This window comes from Leptidea sinapis, chromosome 9, assembly GCF_905404315.1.
Source record: "Leptidea sinapis chromosome 9, ilLepSina1.1, whole genome shotgun sequence".
Lineage (NCBI taxonomy): Eukaryota > Metazoa > Arthropoda > Insecta > Lepidoptera > Pieridae > Leptidea > Leptidea sinapis.
This window is the reverse complement of record NC_066273.1, coordinates 7,459,863-7,482,572: the sequence shown is the minus strand read 5'-3', so window position 1 is coordinate 7,482,572 and position 22,710 is coordinate 7,459,863. Positions and strand designations below refer to the sequence as shown.

Sequence of the window (22,710 nt, the reverse complement as noted above, 5' to 3'; positions counted from 1 at the left end):
AATTCTGAGAGACACTACAACTACGCTCGCCACCTTGACACATAAGATGTTAAGTCTCATTTGCCCAGTAATTTCACTAGCTACGGCGCCCTTCAGACCGAAACACGCATACACATTACTGCTTCACGGCAGAAATAGGCGCCGTTGTGATACTCATAATCTATCTAGCCGGCATCTACAAAGAACCCTCCCACTGGCAGGAACTGAATGAACATGATGTTAAGTAATATAACATCATATCCACTTTTAAGTAGAATTAATAATAATTAAAGATTAACTGTAGGACGTGTTTTTGAATTCTAAAGTACCTACGGATTTTTATCAAAAGATACCTAAAAACTTGAAATTGACATATTATTTAAAACATTACCCCAGCTGGTCTAAAACTTTTGCAACAAAACAAATATATTCTGAAATTCATTACGAGGGAATTTGTTATAAATGATCCTTAAGGAAGCCAAACACGAAAACCGCACATAAATACCAGTATTTCCCCAGACTATGTTATTTCACAAATAACATAACATTATCTGAAATATGTGGTAATAATATAAATAGAGTACCATACAAATATTATTAATAATAATTTAATTAGGCATTAAAGTAATTTATGGCATTCTCATTTGCAATAGTGTCAGTAAAATTATGATGGAAAGAGCTTTTAATTTATGCTTACATAATATAAAGAAAACAAAACATCAATCCTATGGATTGATAATCAATCAATCCTATTGATAATTAATATTTTTTTAGATAATGTAGATTTTGTCGCTCTGACCTTTGTTTGACTTTGTTAGAAAGAACGTTAACAATTAGTTATTATTAGTTTAATAAGTTTTCTGCACTTCTAATCGTTTGTCGATAAAACAAAAACATGGGTACAACATAGCAGGGTCGTGCATTGGTTTTCTAGCAAGGTAGGCACTGTAGATCTAACTAGTCGTAGTTGCGGTTAAGGGACTACGCGCACTTATTCAGCTTCATTCGCGTTTCGCTGAACGATTTTGGTGACACTTATACAGCTCAGCTTCTATCAGCCGCGTACGGCGTCGTAAGAATGAGAATAATAACTTTAAATCACGTCTGCACTCTTTAATCTTTGCGTGCATAATGATTACGTCAAATCAATGCAGGAACAATACTTGTCGACAAGGAGTCGCGAACCATCCCTGTAAAGAGCTGTTCCGCCGCATTCGACGGCGAACAGCGCTGTACGCGGCGGAACAGCGCCGAACGCTCTCTATAGCATTCGCATAATAAAAACACATTTATCCTCATTTTATGCTGGTTTGCCGCGAAAGCAGAATGGACGCGGAAAGCTGAATCGACGCGTACACGTCTCCATACAAAATTGTTGTTTTCTATGGACAAAAGCTGAAAAGAGCTGAATAAGTGCGCGTAGTCCCTAAGTCCGACAGTACGACATAAGTTGTATGAAGCGCTGCTTGCTTCGTATATGCAACCTTAAGAGTGCCTGACGCAGGTAGTAAATGAACTCTTACACTAGTGCTATATTTATTTAGGTTTACAACGAGGTAGGCACTGCCTTATTGCCTATATCATATGCACGCCCCTGCAATATAGTAAACAAATACATTTACTAAACACTTGCCCCCTTATTCATAATGGTCCGTTAACTTAAAACAGCCGCTAAGGAGTGTTTTTTCTCATTCTGACTTAGCTCAATAGAAGAAGACAGAGTGTGAATTAGCAATGCTTTATGTTAGCAGACTATTATGAATAAGGGGGTTCGACATAAGTAAAGTATTCATGGTGAATAGAGAGGTTCAAAGAGAGTTAGCGATTCTTATTAGCGTGTAAATATAAGCATGTATGTGTAAGAAGTCTAACATTTGAAAGGTCATAATATAATGTAATGTCATCGATTTGAACTACCAAAATTTAATTGGAACATTGCAAGTCTAAATTAAGGATTGGTCTCCGCTGCGCTGCAACTAGATACCGCAGGCGAAGTTGCAAAGTGCTGCTACTACGCCCATTTTTATGAAAATAAGGGACGTGACGAACAGGACGTTCAGCTGATGGTGATTGATATGCCCTGCCCATTACAATGCAGTGCCGCTCAGGATTATTGAAAAACCGAAATTCTGAGTGGCATTATAACTGCGGTTGTCACCTTGAGACATAAGATGTTAAGTATCATTTGCCCAGTAATTTCCCTAACTACATATAATAATTAGTAAATTATTATAAAACAATCATTATTTAAAACAATAGACGTATTTATTACAACATAATGGTAATGCTGAACACGATAATTATAATTAATAACAGATTTCTAATATATTATTATTAGTGTTGAGTTTCAGGAAAATTCTATACGCATTACCATGTGTAGTATAAATAAATCGAAACGATTTTATCAGTTCAACGTTTAATTAATTCATAATTCATTCTGTTTCTGTCTTTAGACTGATTCTTTCTTTCTGATAATTTCTGAATAATCGGGCTGTGTTACGGCCGTTCCCAATATACTACTACAATAAATTACTACCTTCTACTGTTAGTAATTAGCTGTCAATAATCTGAAGCTGTCCCAATATACCCGATAAGTCATTCTTATCGCCTTATATTGGGACGCGTGAATTGCAATTTCCATATAAACTTCTATCGCTGGTAAGCTATATGTCGTCCCATTGACAGACAGCGTGTACGGATAAGGTGAGCTGTTACCGTCCATAAGTTTAATTGGACAGAAAAGTCAACGATAGTTACGATTATTATCTCAAGCGAGAGATAGACTGAATATTGGGAACGGCCGTTAGTCGACTTACGAAGTACCGTTACATAATCGAACAGCTTCTATTCCTACTTAATAAAGTTTTCAGTTCAAAAATATAAAACATACTTTATAACGTAAAAAATATTTTTTAAATATATTTAGTTCATTTTATAGCGATATTGAGCCGACTGGTTTATGGTAAGTAAAAAAATCTCAATATATATTTTAATTATATTAATAAACTAATGTCTTATTGTAATGATAAATCCATAATAGATTACAAACATTTCTCTATTGGCAGACTTTACATTAAATAAACAGTAATTAAAAAAAAAACTAAAAAAACTAACTTTTATAGAAAGCCGAACTAAAAAATAGAAAAGAAATTTAAAATTAACATCAATTCCTGCCTTATCGGCGATAGTTGAAAATTATATAAATTAACAAAAATCTTATTTTGCAAATCGCAAATTTTTATCAAATTAGTGTATTTTCATCGGTCCTCGTTAAATATACGAATACGTTGCTTTGGCAACCAATGAACAACCAACAAGGAACAGTACGGCAAAAACAAGAGGGTGAAACAATTGATAACGGTTCTTTTGCTAGCCTTGCGAGCTTTCTCTACATATTAATATTAAAGGTATCCAAAGGTTTTTCATTATTAGGAAACTAAGAAGAGTTTTTTTTATTATAATAAGGGACGAGACGAGCAGGACGTGCTGATGGTAATTGATATGCCCTGCCCATTACAGTGCAGTGCCACTTAGAATTCTCGAAAAACCCAAAAATTCTGAGCGGCACTACAATTGCGCTCGACACCTTGGGACAAGATGTTAAGTCTCATTTGCCCAGTAATTTCACTAGCTACGGCGCCCTTTAGACTGAAACACAGTAATGCTTATTTATAACTGCTTTACGGCAGAAAGAGGCGCCGCTGTGGTACCCATAATCTAGCCAGCATCCTGTGCAAAGGAGCCTCCCACTGGTAAACGGGAGCTTCAAACGCTAACGGTTAGCTAAAGCTAAGGAAGAAATCGGGAAGGAGGAAACATTTCCGTGAAAGTATTTAAAACATAGGTATAATATATACATGAAAGGCAAAAAAGGCATTTATTTTCTCAAATTTGATTCCTTTAGAATTCATTCTGATGTCATATTTCTATTACTCACACCGCTTCGGAAACGATTGGCGCTCTGAGTGAGAAGAAGCGGCGCAAGAAACTCTCCAAGCATTCTTTTTTTCGCTCTTTTTAATAAAATATGCAATATTGTACTGTCATTGTTAATGCTATAAAATAATCATAATCTATAGTCCCAGGCAGTCCGATCACTTAGATATTCAGTTGTAGAGTAGGTAGTAGGATTTACGACAGAGCCATTTTTTAATGAAACATTTAAATTTATTTATAGATAATGCCTGAACAGTGGCTGGGACTTATTATAAAAGTATTTACCTTTAAAGCTATTAATGATGCATAATTTCAAAATGCATAGCGTTCCTTTATAAAAAATAGCTTGTTTGGTAATTATTTAAGATTTGATAAGCGGTCTTGAAGTATTAACTACAGGTTTATTTTATTTTTTAAACAAAACTTCGGATTTTTTTCGAGGTAATCAACTAATTATTTCTTCAAATTTTACGATTTACAGAATAAATGCTTCAATATTGCTTTGTATCTAAGGAATAATAAAAGGGAGTATAAGGGTCTGTTGAAGGCCAAGTTTTTAGTATTTGTAGTAAGGTTTTTATTGCATGTGCACTGCTTTTGTCATTAAGAATGCTTGAACGCGCTAGGTGTGAAATATTAAGAAGAGCTGACCGGCTCCGATCGCATACTCTTTGATTGCAGCGCATCGGCTTTCAGATCACTTTCAGCCGGTCTATGTGAAATAGTTTGCTACTCCGCTCCGACCAGCTCCAAGCGTATAGGAGCCGGTTTGTGTGAACAGGCCCTAACAAGTATCGTACATATTATGTAAGAAGACGTATTAAATTTCAGTTGCTTCTAAGCTAGCAGGTACATACCTACACTAACATGCACTTTATCTTGAAAGCAATATCACTACGAACAGTAAGCAGACGCATTTTAAATGCAGCCTATTCAGAGAATCTCGTCAAACTGTGTCAACTCTTAACCTCATATTTCAGGGCATTTCTCTTTGGCTACTGCTTGGACATTCATAGAAGAACAGACGTGCAAATGTAGTGCAATGAAAGTGCAGCTTTATTTTTAATGAAAAATAATATATTTTTTAATTTTTTCATAATGTTTCCAATTTGTAACTTACTAGGATATGATAATTAAGAACTTGGGGTTAACAAGAAGAACTCAATAATGATTGTTATATAATTGCTAGAAATTTCAGTTTTCCCAAAGTAATATTATATTTTTAATTTAAGAAATCAGTTTTGTTCTTATTCCAAATCGTGCCATACTTAGGTTTATTATTTAGCTTTGTCTGGTAGAAATAGTTCTGACTGAACAAAATTAAAAAAAATACAACCGACTTCAAAAACACTATTCCAAAAAATAGATATAATAATATGCACTAAAAAGTATAAAAATAATTGCGTATTTTATTATACAATCTAATTAATTAATCTAATTCTACTTACGATTATTGTTATTTTTGGAATGGCGCTTAGTTTAAACTTAATTGAATAAAGTTGCTGCTGCAATCATCTGGAAAAACATACGAAGGGCCGATGTCGTAGAAATATCTTAATGTAGTTAAATCATTAGAGGTACAAAGGATCTCTAGAAATACTAACACTTCCTCCATAAAACCACCCTAATAACAGAACATGTAACTTTGATACATTAACTAATTAATCAATACAAATTAAGGTTCATTACTTGTGTGGCAAGGTTGCGTACACACGGCCTTCAATGTAGCTGTCACTCGTATCTAATCCTGATAATATTACAGGTGTGACATCATTGTTCATTACTACTTTATGACTGTTCGTAAAAGGCTTGGCCCCTACTAGCCTTAATTTGTTTGGATGTTTCAACATACAATTACAATAGTGTCGAAGATTTTTTTTACCTCAATTGTTGAAGTTATACTTCTTTAGGCGCTTTAATAAAAAAATGTTGAGAGTGAAATTTTAAGATGCGCGCCCATCACTATTGCACAAAAGTAACAGGGTGAAGTTGGTTCCTATAATTTTCTGATGTTTGCGTCATTCGTTAGTTTTTTCCATTAATAATGGACGAAGAAATCAAAAAAATCAGGAACAGGCAAAGGGTTCAAGCCCATACAGCCGTATTACTATACAATGACAACAGAGTATGTACTACAAAAGTGTGTATTCTAAGTAGTTTTACATTAAGTCATACCTATACTGCCATTTGTATGTAAATTAAAAAAAAAAAGGTAACCACTACCTGACTCGACAGACGTTGTTCTGTACATAATAAATCAAATACTGTTTTTTATGAATTTTTCAATAATATTTTATAAAATCAAGAATTATTTCATAACATATCTTGTTTGTTATAATGAAATTGTTTCATGCAGAACTGTCAAACCTTGCGTCAGTAAATTCTCTCATAGAAAATATGAAATATCCTACTATCCTACTAATATTATAAATGTGAAAGTTTGTATGTCTGGATGTATGTTTGAACTTCTTTAACGCAAAATCTACTGAATAGATTTTGATGATACTTTACAATAATATAGCTTACACACCAGAATAACAAATAGGCTATAATTTATAAAACTATAGTGTGAATTATACAAAATATAAAAGAAGTGTGATTGTTACTAATGAATACAACTAGCGCCTTCGCTTATCAACTAGCAAGCAAAAGATCAAAATAATTTATATGGCAAAACAACGTTTGCCGGGTCAGCTAGTTGGTTATAAAAATAATTATGGGTCCCAAATAGAAATAAAAACTATCCTAGATCTTAAGTTGGACTAAACTGCACTCCATGAAGTAATTTCATTAGTTTTCTCGTTCATTACATAAGTAGTTCATTGGATAAACAAAGAAACATCAGGACACTGGATTTATATTAATAAAGATGTTAATAGCAGTCATTAGAGAGGTATTACAAATGAACTAAGTTAATAAGTGCATAAAACCATCGTTCATTTTTAACCATGGAACATTAAACTGATGTTATTACATCTAAAACCAAGACAGTCATTACTTCACTATTCACAGAAAAAAAGGATTACGAATTCTTCATAGTACTTATCCACAATTAACAAAAACATAACAAACTTTAATTCCTATATACATGTTTCAAGGCCTTCTTTTGTTAACGAATACTAAACCTTATCACAACACCTTAAAACTCATAGATGCGTAACGCATTTTCATTTGCACTTCTAACATTGGACGAACTGCTCAAGAAAGGTTTTTAAAGTATTTTGAAGCACTTTAAAAGTGTAGTGGAAATGCGATAAGGTCTCTCAAACGACAGGCTGGTTTAAGCGATATAGCTGTATGAATTGAGGTCAAAGTGAAGACGTTAGTAATCCTTGAGTAGGTATCATAAATGAAAATGAAAATGAAAAAATCCATCTAAAAAAGCATCTATAAATAGTCATAAAATGTTCACAAGTGCGCAAAAGCGTCAAAAAGTAAATTACTTAAGTAATTAAAAATACGTCAGTGGATGCTACAGGGTCGCAGAGACTCGCGATATGCATGGTACCGTACTCCTAACTTTTTTATCCTCAATATATTCCATAATATTATAGTAACCTTTTGCCATTAAAACAGTTTTTATATATATCTTGAACGTTTTGTCAGGCAATTCCATTATGGTCGTGGGGAGCTTATTATAGAATCTAACTGAAATTTCCAAAAATGACATATTTGCCTTAGTGGTTCTAAAACTGGGTATAGCAATTTTATGTTTATGTCTGGTATCAAAGATATACTGTTCACACTTTTTAACGTATTTATGCATATTTTCCTAGAATACATAATATTTTGATATACTGTATACGAGGAAAATACATAAATAAAATGAAATTACTTAAATTAACCCCATACAAGAACATAGTACTTGATGTGACGGCGCATTTGTAACTTGATTTGCTTATTTAAAAATAAAGTACTTAATATTAAAAAGTTTAGTAAAAAATTAAGTAATAAATATTCTACGTTTGCATTCCTGATGATACGAATTTTTCGTTAATTAATTCCGGGGTAACAAACCTAAATTTAAGGGCCAACAAGTTAAAAAATTAATGAAAAGTACATTATTATTGATCAAGTAGGCGCATACTTATCCAATGATGTCTGCAATAATAAATTAGGACTCGTTATTACTGATTATAGTAATAATAGGCGAAGGTAATTAAATCTACTAACGAGTGAGACCAATATAGATGAGTATTACTTATAATTAAAAAAAAACAATGAGAAACTGTTTACAATTAATTTTAAGAAAATAAACAAACAAATTAAAACAATAATAACAATGATATGAAGATTATCGTATCTCTTATCTAAAGACAATTGGCAAGCGGACTGTAAACAAAAGAAAGGTATTTAAAATGATCATTTCTTATCTTTCGTTCCAAATTGTGTATTTGGCAGCATTACGGCAATTGTTTGTTGTTGCCAAATAGCTCGAGGTCTCCTAGTACTACTATTAATGTCGGTATAATTTTGTATTTTGCCAATATTATTGTGGAAAACAAAAGTTATTTTCGCCCACGCACTGGACATAGGAAAATCATTGAGAACAGAATTTGAGTATACTATGATGAAGTAAGAGGGCATATGTTATGGGAATCTCACAAGCGTTGTTCAGCATCGAATACGAAACATCGCGATAAAATGTTGGATATAAAGTTTCATAGTTCTCTGAAGAAAGTTCCGTGACAATCACATTGTGTTAACATTGATATAAATTACATAGGTTATTTAGTTGATTACCAATGTAGGGAGGTTTTATGTTGAGTCGAAGTATATTATATATATACTACCAACAGGAGGCACCTTTGTACTTAATGCTAGATCATGGGTACCGGGCAACGGCGCCAGTAATGTGTAAGTACTATTGTTTTGGTCTGAAGGGCGCCGTAGCTAGTGAAATTACTGGGCAAATAAGACTTAACATCATCTCAAGGTGACAAGCGCAATTGTAGAGCCGCTCAGAATTTTTGGGTTTTTCAAGAATCGACACTGCATTGCAATGGCCAGGGCGTATCAATTCCCATCAGCTGAACGTCCTGCTGGTTTCGTCCCTAATTGTCATAAAAAAATTACTATAACTGAATAGTCACTGAGATGAGAAAACTAAATGAGATATACAAGGAAGTACTGTCGTCATATTAAAACAGACAAAATTATTTTAGTGAACTAGTTATTAAAATTATTAATAATACGGATAAAGACGTACAGATTTTTTGTACTTTCAAATAACATATTTATACAACTGTATGATATAACGATGACCTCTAAAATAACTCGGTAGATTCGGATTTCGTAACTGAGTTCATAGCAAAAATTGTCCGCACAATCAGTCAATGATAAGATTGGATATCGAAGGTCGTTACAGCGTCGCATTTTACATCAATATTTACAAATTAATGTCATAAGGACTTTTAACTTCAGAAAATACTACATCACTCCTTCAAACGTAAAAAAAATTGCACTTGAAATAGAGAATAAAATTAATATTGATTTATTTCAAAGTAAAGCAAATATAATTATTCTCATTTAAAAACAAACCAAACACTTCACTCATTTTTGTAATTATAAGTTAAATAACAGAATTAAATAATAGTTGATTGCAAAAAGCTCCTAAAATGTAGTTTCCGACGAAAAAGTTACAATTTGCTAAATTTGAGTTGAGTGATGACGCTGTTCCGAATATGGTTGAAATAAATTTACTCACATCATCATCAGCTACAGGCGATCCCAAAGCTGAATCCTTTGAATCTCTCCTCTTCAACAAATCTGACACAATATTGTTCCAAGACTGTCTCCGCTTGGTTGAGAACATTGTCTATATTAACACTAACCCGGCCACTAGTCACGAAAACACATATTACAAACAATATAACAATTAGTGTAACGCGTGCGTTCAATATGAACCGACGGAGGAAAATGTCATGAAACTCGAAATGCGCAAAATACTGATAGCATTTGCAAGTGGCAAGCGGGAAAATAAATGATAAACATGAGATACAAACAGTATGTGACAGACGTGAACCGAAATCAATGAAAAACAATATGTTACGCAGTTAAGAATGTCTATATATTGCAAAAATAATCATATTTATGTTGTGTTTGTGAAGAAACAAGTTGTTAAATTATACGACGACCAAGGTCACTAGTTAGGTTTTAAAGTGATGTGTATGTTTTGTGATGGGTCAAATTAGACTAATTAATTTTATAAATATTAACGCTACACTTGTTATTATTGTGTTTATAACTACCAGTGGGAGTATCCTTTGCACAGCATGCCGGCTAGATTATAGGTACCACAACAGCGCCTGTTTCTGCCCTGAAGCAGTAATGCGTAAACATTATTGTGTTTCGGTCTGAAGGGCGACGTAGCTAGTGAAATTACTGGGCAAATTAGACTTAACATATGTCTAAAGAGGACGAGCGCAATTGTAGTGCCAATTAGGAATTTTGGATTTTTCAAGAATCCTGAGCGAGCTGGGTGTATCAATTACCATTAGCTGAACGTCCTGCTCGTCTTGTCCCTTATTGTCATAAAAAAATACAGATCAAAGAGCACACATTTTGTTACAAATTGTATGTACGAAAGATTCCACTTAAAAATAATTGATATAATTTGAAAGACATATACAATATACGCACAGCTGACTTGGTGGTAACAGCTGTTTAGTAAGAATCTCCTGAAGTGCTGGTACAAATATCGCGTATCGTGTATAAATTTTGGTGAACATACCATTTGTATTTATTTAAGGTTTCTGTTAAATAGTTAAAAAAGGTTCGAGACTGTTCTTTGTGTCGAGTTTGTTGGTCTGATTTAGAGGCATTATAAATTACTACCAGCGTATGTTCTATCAGTCTAGCAAGGAAGAATACTTAATATATAAATATACGTAGATACCGGTGTGTCATAAATTTAAAGAGCTCGCACGAAAGGGTTTTGTACCACAATACAAGTTGTCACTGACGGATGGACCGAAGGGCAGCGGAGTATTTGATATAGGGTTCCGGTTAGTAACACTATGATACGAAACACAAAATATAATGCAAGGAATTGATTATCTAATTATCAAGTAAATCCCGCGCTCGTTTTTTTTTTATGGAAAAAGGAGGACAAACGAGCGTACGGGTCATCTGGTGTTAAGTGATCACCGCCACCAACAGTCTCTTGCAACACGAACGACGAATCACAGGAGCATTGCCGGCCTTTAAGGAAGATGTACGCGCTTTTTTTCAAAGTTACCCGTCCCGGCGTCCCGGAAACACCGCACAAGGAAGCTCATTCCACAGATTTGTAGTACGTGGAAGAAAGCTCCTTGAAAAGCGAACTGTGTAGGACCGCCACACATCCAGATGGTGGCGATGATGTCCTAACTTGTGGTGTGTCGTGCGAAGGTGGAATTCGGCGGTAGGAATCAGGTGAAACAGCTCTTCGGAACACTCCCCGTGATAAATGCTTTAGAAGACACAATGAAGAGACGTCTCTACGCAACGCCAAGTGATCCAGCCGTTCACAGAGCACAGGGTCCCCGCTGCGTTGCACGCGTTGAAAACAAGTTTTTTAAATAATATACGAATAAGAAATCATGCATACAAATTAATAACATTAATTATTATCACATAAAAAGTTATATACATGAAACATTGAAATAAATGTAAATATGTCAATGACAATGCCCTGAGATGCTCAAATTGAGACTTAACTCAGGCAACAATAGCATTCATTAAATTCCACAAAGTACTTGAAAACATAGCGAAATTGCCTCGCGAAATGATAAATTATTCGCGAATTTCATTTGACAGACAGCACAACAAGAGCACTGAATAAAACATAAGACTGTAACTTATGCTGTTTCATTATATCATCCCAAATTATGTTCCCAGTGGATTATACCACATTTTATCCAGTTATATCGGGATTGAGGTAACCTCCGGAATATTATATCAGCACCCATCTTAACGAACATTGTATCGTTATTGTCGTAAATAACATTCCTGCTTCAGAGAGCATGCATTTAATTTCTTGATTTTTATTTAATATTAGGAGGTAGTTAGATCATTCCATGGATTATGAACAGGATTACATGAAAATCTTTTATCTTTCAAAGAACACAATATATATTTTGCACTCAAAACTCCCAACACTTCTTCTTCCCAATCCATACTCGCTGTAAAAATAATTTGGGAGATAAATAAACTATGCCTATAGGCTCTTGCTGGCAACCGATAATAACAGTGCAGGAATATTAATTTAGTGTGCGTGACAAGCTACGTCTTACACTCGCAATTTGTATGACACTTTGTGTTAGTGTGCGTGAATTTCTCAAAATAGAGGTTAGTTCTGAGTTCAATATGTTGGGAACGGGAGCAAAAACGGGAACCGGAAATGGAATAGGACATGAGATAATCTTCAATTCCAAACTTGCTTATTATTATTAAAATCTCTTTATCTACTATTTTATTTATTTTATTTTATTTTATTTGGAAAACTTACAGTGTTACAATAACTTAATTACTAAATAATAGTGTGAACATTTTACACCATTTAATAATTTTCGCATTTTGTTTCTAATAACACATAGTGTAATATAGGTACATCTTTTTTATTTATTTTTTCTTATACAAGTATTATATATAATATGTTAATAATTACATAGGTATTACATTTATTATGTTCAGAGAGAATTTAAACACTACGTTCAATTATGTTTATAGTAACAGTTAGGGAAACACATTAAACCAGTTTTTAGTAATTTTTGATCTGATAGAATTTGTGGATGAATTAAACAGGTCAAAATCAGGAAAGCCTTTAAGATTATTTATGCAGTGAGATGCTCTTGAGAAGAATGAGTTTTGTTTGTAATTTGACGCACAGTGGGGTATATGTAAATATTTAGGATGTCTTGCAGAGATTCTGGGAATATTTAAATTTATATTCGAGAGAAGATGGGAAGCGTCAATGTGACATTGTGCTATTTTTGTTAAGAATAGAATATCAGCTATTTTGCGTCTCTCGTGGAGTGGTAATATATGATATCTCCTGCATCTTGAATCATAATCATTGTCGTATGTCTTGCACTTATATTCAAGGTATTTAACAAATCTGCGTTGGATTGATTCTAATCTGTTAATATATATATCATACTGAGGGTTCCAAATTTGTGTACAATACTCGAGTATGCTACGAACATATGTACAATACAACGTTTTTATAACCTTGATACTTGAGAATTGGGAACAGGATCTCTTGATAAATCCTATACACTGGTTGGCCCTATTACTACGCGGACGAAGTCGCAGGCATCAGCTAGTATATAATGCAGAGGATATGTTAAGGTCATGTATTTTTTTTTTGGTAATTTAGTGATTTGTACATGTATATAGGAAGTGTCGGAGAGATAATGTCGATAGCAGAGCGCGTCTCACCGGTCATTGCCGAAGGTCTTATCACTGAAGTTATTTGCGGACGAAGTAGAGGTGAACGATCGTTAATACTGCATTTAATTTGATAATAATTACTATTTTTTTTATCATAAAAGTGACATGACGAGCAAGAGGTTTACATGACAGTAAGTGATAGGCCCTAGATAAGGATTCTTGTTTGAACCCAAAATGTTACTAGCACTGTGATTGTGTTTTTTTTTATGGAATAGCTGGGCAAACGAGCGTACGGGTCACCTGTTGTTAAGTGATCACCGCCGCCCAAAACCTCTTGCAACACCAGAGGAATCACAGGAGCGTTGCCGGTCTTTAAAGAAGGTGTACGCGCTTATTTTGGAGGTACCCATGTCGTATCGTCCCAGAAACACCGCACAAGAAAGTTCATTCCACATCTTTGTAGTACGTGGAAGATAGCTCCTTGAAAACCGCACTGTGGAGGACCGCCACACATCCAGATGGTGAGGATGATATCCTAACTTGTGGCGTGTCGTGCGAAGGTGTTTGTCAGTTGGGCTAAGATCTAAGGACGGTATTTAGATTTTGCTCAGACTTTTCTTACGTAAAACTAAGCTGTGTGTTAAAAAAACACGAATTTGACATTTGCATTGCGCTCTCGTAGCATAATAAGCACAGTATAATTTCAGCTGTCAAATGACTAAAAACAAAACCTAAGATTATGCTAAGCTTACACTCAGCTGAGATTTACGTAAGTAAAACAAAGTCTAATTAGTGGAAGATTGAAAAAAAAGGTCATAGCTGTGGAATGAGCTTCTTTGTGCGGTGTTTTCGGGACGATACGACATAGGTGCGTTCAAAAAAAGCCCGTACACCTTCCTTAAACGCTCCTGTGATTCCTCTGGTGTTGCAAGTGAATGTGGGCTGCGGTGATCACTTAACACCAGGTGACCCGTACGCTCGTTTGTCCTCCTATTCCATAAAAAAGTAGGCTCGATAGATCTCAGCCGTAGACATACATATAAGATGTAAAATCGTAGACCAGTAATTTGTATGTCGCCCTTAAAACCTATTGAAATTTATTGAAGCAGGCGCCATTTTGCGGAAATCCATAATTATCCAAATGTTTTAAGTTTTCCTGAGTGTTAATTCCGCTAATATTCGTCTTCAAAAAATTTGAGTCTCCTGCCAGAGTTTGGCGAGTCAACATCTCCTGAGGATGCCTCGTGTAGAGGCGAAATACATGTCGAATTGCTTGAAGACGAAAATTGACGGAATTTACACTCAAAGAAACTTAAAACATTTGGATATTTAGATTGATCAGTAAAACGCAAAAATAAAACAATAAATAAAAAAAATCAAAGTTAACAAAAAAACTAAAGAAACCACATCAATAATAAAAGCCTCTTTTTATTTTTGAATTTGGTTAAATCTCACATATTCTATCACCGAAATATAAATGAAATATCCAAAAGCATTTCATACAAATTACATTTATTAGAATAAGCTAAGCGATAAGAACTCCCACATCAGCAAATATATTTGTTGTTGACACGATGAGAGCGTCAACAAAACTCATAAATATGGAAGGTTTACTTCGTAAGCGAACCACTAGACGAATGAGGGTTTGAAGAATAACGCCGGGCCTTAACATAAAACAAAAATAATATGCAATAATATGATAGCTGGGATCGGTATGATTTGTGGCAATTTTTGGAGACAGGATTAGGTAAATCGTTTACATAATATAGGAGCCATCATAGAAATGTATTTATTTATTTATTTGTTTTACCAATTACATTTATGAAGTACATTGCTATTGCAAGACGCTAAAATGCGAGGACTCACAAAGTTGGAGCAGTAGCTGCATCAACACCTCAAGTCTGTTAGTAAATAGATCGCGATCATGGCGGGCTTCTACGAGGTGATTAAACAATTTCAAGACTCGCGGTGCGTGCTACCGTGCGACACCCGGATACCGCCAGAAGACAAAAATGGCAGGTGTACTATCGAAAATAGCTCATTATGAATATCAGGGGCATCTATTAAGCCCCGGATAATGTTTAAGATTAGGTATTCAGTGTTTTTTTATGGGACTAAATGGCAAATATTTCACATCAAACTAAAGAAGAATCACGAAACTGGGATCATTAATCTCAGCGTAATCGGTGTACATACACAAAATACCACTCGAATAGAGACCCTCCACCCTTTCGAAATCGGTTAAAAAAACGTAATATAACATAATCCCACAAAACTGAATAGTTATTAATCAATAAACAAGTGTAATAAGCCGTAAGAGGAAAAGCCACTTTGAAAGGTTTACACTTTACAGTATTGATATTAAGCCGAGCGAAAGTGCATTAAACCGAATAGAAAGCAAAACTGTGCAAGAGTCAATATTATCAACAATTATAGTACACACAAACGACTTTGAAAACAACCATAGTTATTATGCCTAACAGTAGTAATAACATTAATGGTTCAATTATAATATAAGTACTTTCAAGAGTATTAATACTTCAGCAAGATGCAGGAAAAAATTTAAGCTAAAAGAAAGCTATTATTTTAATTAGCTGCTAACAGAAAAAACAAAGGGTTATTTTTAGAAATCGAAGTAGAAATATATTTATTTACCAGAGGAAATATATTATTTCCAATAACATATCATATTGCAACAACACTTGGAAAATGTCATGAAACTACATCAGTTCGTAAAGAGGCTTTGACATGGGGAGAGGAATAGACAAGAAACTCCCAGGCAATCTTTTAAATCATGTAACAACTTAGCCTATTAAATCGCATATTGTAAAATTTTAGGTGGGCTGCGCAGGACCAGATAAGAATGCATCTATATAATATACTATACTTCTCAAAGACTTTTTTAAGCTTATACCAAAAAGTAGGGGTAGATACTTACGTATAACCTATAAGTATATAGTCCATTAGCCGATTAGAGATGACGAAAACAAACATTCAAACCGCAAATATCGTGAGAAACTTCGCAATAGTGAAAGGGATTGTAGCTATATTATATTATCTGGAAAACAAGCAGACGAAGCGAAACCGCAAAACCTTTATTAATGATTGTCAATAAATTGTTTAGTTGTAATTACTATTGCACGCACATCTAAATATGCTTTAATAAAATTGCTCGACTTGCAGTACGTCACTTGCATCCAAAAGAATCTTTGCTTTCATGGAAGCTTCAGAGAAAAAGGGATAGTCCAATATTTCTCAATTTATCAAAGATTGAGGAGAAAAGACACGGCACCGGTAGTCTTTATGAAAGCGTCTGTAAAGAGTGGGAATAACAGTAACAAAACATCTGTCAGAACAAAGTATTTAGTAACATGTGGACTACGACTGCCATAATTATGTAGCAGGCATTATAAATGTTGCCAATAAACACTTTAATTTTGTATTTGAATATTGTGTTTACGCTTGAATACAGCTGTTGTTATCTTCAGTCTATCGAAAATCACGAAACATAAATAAAATTATTGCAAATATACAGAAAGGGTCAATAGAATTTTACGAATCAATCAATATTTCAACATGTCCGTATTACACTTCACAGCAACTTAATACATATGTGAACTGAAGTGGGCAATCACTGGCCGGTAATTATCTTCATTACTACAACTCAATTATAGCATTCTGGATAAAAACCAACTAACACATAAATAAACATTAACCCTCAAATACTCTCCATACACCCTTACACATACAGGCGCTCACACACATGTATTTTTTTTAGTTTATATTCTCAATAGCTGCTGGACAAAGGCCTCCCTCAAAGATATCCACGATGACCTATCCTCGTCCAAAACGTATTTCGGCGATCTTGACCAGATCGTCTGTCAATCTTGTGGGGGGGCCTACCAACACTGCGTTTTCCGGGACGTGGTGGCCATTCGAGGACTTTACTGCGCCAACGGCCATCTGTCCGTCGAACTATGTGCCCTGCCCACTGCAACTTCAGTTTCGCAATCATTTGGGCTATGTCGGTGACCTCCTTTGTTGCAAGTGTATGTGGGCGGCAGTGATCACTTAACACTAGGTGACCCCTACGATCGTTTGTCCTTCTTTTGCATAAAAAAAAATTTAAATAAAACCTATAATTGTGCCTAACCTAGCCCTCACCTAAAGCAAATATCGCGTGACTTGCTTAGAGGAATTATGCGTAACTAATTGTTTTAACAGAAAAGTTTATCGCGTGATTCTACCAAAAAATGTGGGAACAAAATTTTATTTTTTTTACAAATTACCTATTGTAACAGTCTTTACGATACGAACTAGAGGAATCGGTCTTTCTGTCTCATTATTACTAGTATTGTAAGATATATAATTTCGTAGTTTGTATAACGTCTAAACATACTGGACTGCCGTTTGATGAATGATATTAATTGGTATTGTAGTTAGTAATATTAAATATTTTGTGGTTTTAACACGTCAGTCTGTGGCCACCATATATGTTTTTAATTATTACACCGCAATTTACGCAATATTACACAACCAACACACGCATATGTACACTTTTATTTTCCTTAAAAACTGGGCTAACAACATTAAAAAAAAATTCAATTATAATCTAAAAATAATTTACTCTTAAATATAATCTTAAAACGCTTTTATATCTTAACTAGCTGACCTGGCAAACGTTGTTTTGCCATATAAATTATATATGTAAACCTTCCTGAGCTTCAACGAATCTACTACAAAAGATTTCATTGAGATCGGTCGAATAGTTTAGAAGTTATTAGGGAACATACAAACATACATTCTCTTTTATATATATAGATATATAATATAGGTATATATAAATCCAGTGTGCAATGTTAGTTTCCAGTGAACTCCTAAACGAATGAAAGGATTTTAATGGGAATTACTTCAAGGTGTGCACTTTAGTCCAACTTGAGAGATAGGATACCTTTTATTTTGATTTTGGACCCATAATTATTTTTATTTCCATTATTCGTTTTGTCTAAAATATTTTCTATGAGAGAATTTATTGACGCACGGTTTGACAGTTCTGCTATGAAACAATTTCATTATATAACAACAGGGAGCACGTTTACGAAATAATTCTTTATGTCTTGAAATATTATTGACAAATTCATAAAAAAAAACAGTACAGAATAATATCTGTCGGGTCAGCTAGTCGTATAATAAATAATATGCTATCTGTTCTGTTATTTAACATAAAAGCAGTATTTACGAACCGTGCCTTCGAAGGAAATTACTAATTTCTAGATTCTATAGTCAAGTTACTACTTAGTGAAATAGCACGTCCGTTTAACACGTAAGATTGCGTGTTTCGTTTTTATCATCGAATATTATCGAATATTATCGATACAATCGATGTATGTCAGAGTCGATTCTGATGAACGATTAAACGGAACAGATGAAACCGATGTGTTTACCGTAACTGTCGCGCTCTATTTGTTGGGAGATGAAGTTAGAAGAAGCACGTACCTGAAACAAAAAGTGTTTAAATTTAGAATTTGAAATGTCATGAATAAATAGATTTTGTGATCCCTTGTTTGTGGTCTATGGAGAAATTTACCAACTTATTAACGAAATAACGTGGTTGCCCTTTCAAAATTGAAATACTTAAGGTACTTAACTGAAGTACTTAAGTTTTATTAATTTACAAAATATAATCCTTAAATGATATCATCAGCATGGTCATCATAATCCTCATCATCAGCCGGAAGACGTCCACTGCTGGACAAAGGCCATCACCAAAAATTTCCACGACGATCGGTCCTGCGCTGCCCTTATCCAACGTATTCCGGCGATATTGACCAGATCGTCGGTCCATCTTGTGGGGCATCTTCCGGTAAATAATATATACAATTAAATAAAATACTTTTAAAGGATTTTCCAGAAATCGTTTTCAGGGGGATTGCAGATGAAATGAGTCAAAATAGTAATTGTCATAGTTGTCATTATGAAGTTTAGCGCTTTTAGTATGATTTAGTTTTAATCCTTTAAAAGTGTTTTATTTAAATTTGTAACACTCCCGTTAATCAAAGAAAATACTATGATATATACATTCAATTTTCTATGTAAAAAATATGAAAAATGATGGTAATTGAATAATGTTTTATTGACATATCGATACTAATTAGGTATCGATCATTTGAGCTTAAAAAGTAGCCAAACAAATTCATAGATTTCAATTAAATAACGAGTTAAAGTAATACAAAAAGAGTTATTGACCTTTCTAAAGTTCTTTGTTGTCTCTATAAAGCATATTAAACCGTTCGCTTGATAAATTAGGTCACATCTATGTAAACAATTTAAAACTTCCCATGAAAGTTTTCATCGGCCGACCTATCAAAAGTTATGGGAATATTTAAAAATACATTTTTTTTTCAAACAATATTCACTATCACGTTATCAAGCCGGCAAGTTTAACAATGTGATACTAAGCCATATGATACTTGTCTCCTAAAAGTATTTTTTTCAAACTAATATTATTTCTTTGGAAAGTCCAATAGTCGATACATTAATTTCCAATTGTAAATTTTAAATTTTCAATTAACTTTTGATAGAAAATAGCCAGGTTTTCCCAGTTTCCCAGTTTTAAGCATAATAAAGTTTTATCCCTCAACACGTAGATAGGGTTGTAGAAATAAAGCATACATTATATAAGGCTTAATTGTAAATTGCTATAATAAGTAATTTTGTACATATTCTTTTATTAACAAATACAGAAAGATTATTTTTTTTCAATTAATTTTTTGGTGTTCCAGATAACACCACTATAAGTGATCGTATGTATATAAAAACTTAAGTACAAATTAAGTCCCAATTATTGAATAGGCAAGATAACCAATATTATGTTCAAATTTGAATTTAATACAAAAATAAATTAAGATTTTTAGCGCGAGTCAACTAAAATATATAAGGCTGTAATATGCTACTACCAGTGGGAGGCTCCTTTGCACAGGATGACGGCTAGATTATGGGTACCACAACAGCTTTATTTCTGCCGTGAGCAGTACCTAATGTGTAAGCATTACTGTGTTTCGGTCTGAAGAGCGCCATAGCTAGTGAAATTACTGGGCAAATGAGACTTAACATCTTATGTCTCGAGGTGACGAGCGCTATTGTATTGCCGCTCAAAATATTTGTGTTTTTCAATAATCCTGAGCGGCTCTGTATTGTTCAGGGCGTTCATTTGATGGTATTTGATACACCCTGCTCATCTCGTCCCTAAATTTATGAAAGAAAAAAAAAAAAAAAAAAAAAAAAAAAGTCATCAAAGATGCAAAAATAGGCCTATATATCCCGCTTGCACTAATGAAATTATGCCCAGTGAAGTGTGAAGATCTTGCTTAGTCAGCTAATCTTAATATAAGTAAGGCGCTCAAGTTTGGCGCATGATGCTGCATTTTAAATATGAACCCAATAGAGTTCATGACACGTTTGATTCAACATTGCATTAATGAAGAAATTTTTTCCTGCAGATGATTTTAATGAAATTCCGGTAATCGAACAACGAACGGAAAACCCTTCTATTATTGTGCGTCATAGAAGTAAACAGATCTTAAGATTTAATTTACCAAAGATGATGTGTAGTTTATCCCAGAAGTGAGGGTTATCACTTTAAAAAAAATAACAAATTGTTTAGATTTGAAAGAGCGACATCTCAAGTCAATTTCCTACTATCCAAATAAATACAATCAAATCACAATCAATTTCCTAGTATGCAAATAAATCAAATCACAAAAATTTTATTCATGTAGGTCACGGAAATGACACTAATGAATGTCAAAAAAAAATTTTTTCTTATTGAATCCACCGCTAATTTGTTAAGGGGTTGAGCTAATGAGAAGAAGTAGCAAGAAAATCATTGCCACTCTTTTATATATATATTTTTTAATATTGGGGTTGAGCAGGTTATCCTACTGTAATGTAGATCTTATAGATGAAGCCACAACCTGAGAGTTGAACAAGACATATCTAGATTTATGAAGTGACGTTACTCGAACGGTTGGCTCTGTGGAAGAGCGCTCGCACGTAACGCGAGAAATCGCGGGTTCGAGTTCCGCATCGTCCATAAATTGTGTTTTCAAATTTCATTTGTGTAAAGGAGTTATAGTTTACTAAGAAATTACAGTTTACGTTCTTATTTTGAAAGTGTTGATTACTAAACAAAACAGAAGGGAGACAAGTCAATTTGGCACAGCACAACCCTTGGGCACATAGACCAATGATTTTAGAGATAGTTGAAGTGGAAACTTGAGATTATAAAATTGTTACCTACCATAGTTAGATCTCTCTGAGAAGAAATAGATCCACCAACACTGACAGACACTCAAAGAAAAATTTAAAGAATTTAATAGTACAACTGTTCATTGTCAGTACATTTATGAAAAGTTTCACCTTCGCACGACACGCCACAAGTTACGATATCATCCCCACCATCTGGATGTGTGGCGGTCCTCCACAAGTGCGGTTCTCCACAGTGCAGTTTTCAAGGAGCTTTCTTCCTCGTACCACGAAGCTGTGGAATGAGCTTCCTTGTGCGGTGTTTCAGGGACGATACGACATGGGTACCTTCAAGAAAAGCGCGTTCACCTTCCTTAAAGGCCGGCAACGCGTTTGTGATTCCTCTGGTGTTGCAAGAGAGTGTGGGCGGCGGTGATCACTTAACACCAGGTGGACCCGTACGCTCGTTTGTCCTCCTATTCCATAAAAAAAAATATAAGTTCATAAAAATCGTCACCTTTTTGCTATTAATAGTGACTTCATTATTATAACACTAGAAATAAGGGATTGCTTGTAACTTATTCTTGTAGGCTTCATAAGATACATAATAGTTTTATGGGTTAATTTTACTACACTTTAACACTTTTATAATAAAGTCCAAGCCACTATTCAGGCATTATCTATAAATAAATTTAAATGTTTTAAAAAAAAATTGATCTGTCGTTTAATCCTAATACTCCACAGCTGAATATCTGAGTTATCGGACAGCCTGGGTCTTCAGATTATGAATATTTTATAGCAATAGCAATGACAGTATAGTATTGTGTATAAGTAAAAAAATCGCAAAAAAAAAAGAAGAATGCTGGGAGAGTTTCTTGCACCGCATCTTCTCTCCCAGAGCGCCATTTGTTTCCGAAGCGGTAGTAGTGTCTAGTATATTAGAAATGACATCAAAAAGAATTCTAAAGGAACCAATTTTGAGGCTATAAATGCCTTTTTTTGCCACCAACAACATACAAACAGGTAAAATATGTGCCTGTATTTGTTTTAATAAAATTCACTGAAAAGCTATTTTTTTAAGAATATAAAGGACGACACGAGCAGGACGTTCAGCTGATAGTTATTGATACGCCCTGCCCATTACAATTCAGTACCGCTCAGGATTCTTGAAAAAAC

General features: G+C 34.2%; 1 protein-coding gene across 2 annotated transcripts in view; it reads right to left on the bottom strand.

The window, feature by feature from the left end:
• The window catches only part of LOC126965942 (rap1 GTPase-activating protein 1-like), a 127,337-nt gene that overhangs the window by 91,862 nt on the left and 12,765 nt on the right, over nt 1-22,710 (bottom strand). The window contains exon 1 of one of the 2 annotated variants that reach the window (XM_050809756.1): nt 9,623-9,830. The exons of the other annotated variant lie outside the window; for it this stretch is intronic. Coding sequence (XP_050665713.1) covers nt 9,623-9,730 — 108 coding nt within the window. The 5' untranslated portion in view covers nt 9,731-9,830. Of the gene's footprint in view, nt 1-9,622; nt 9,831-22,710 lie in introns of those variants that run through there. 2 annotated transcript variants of the gene reach the window in all.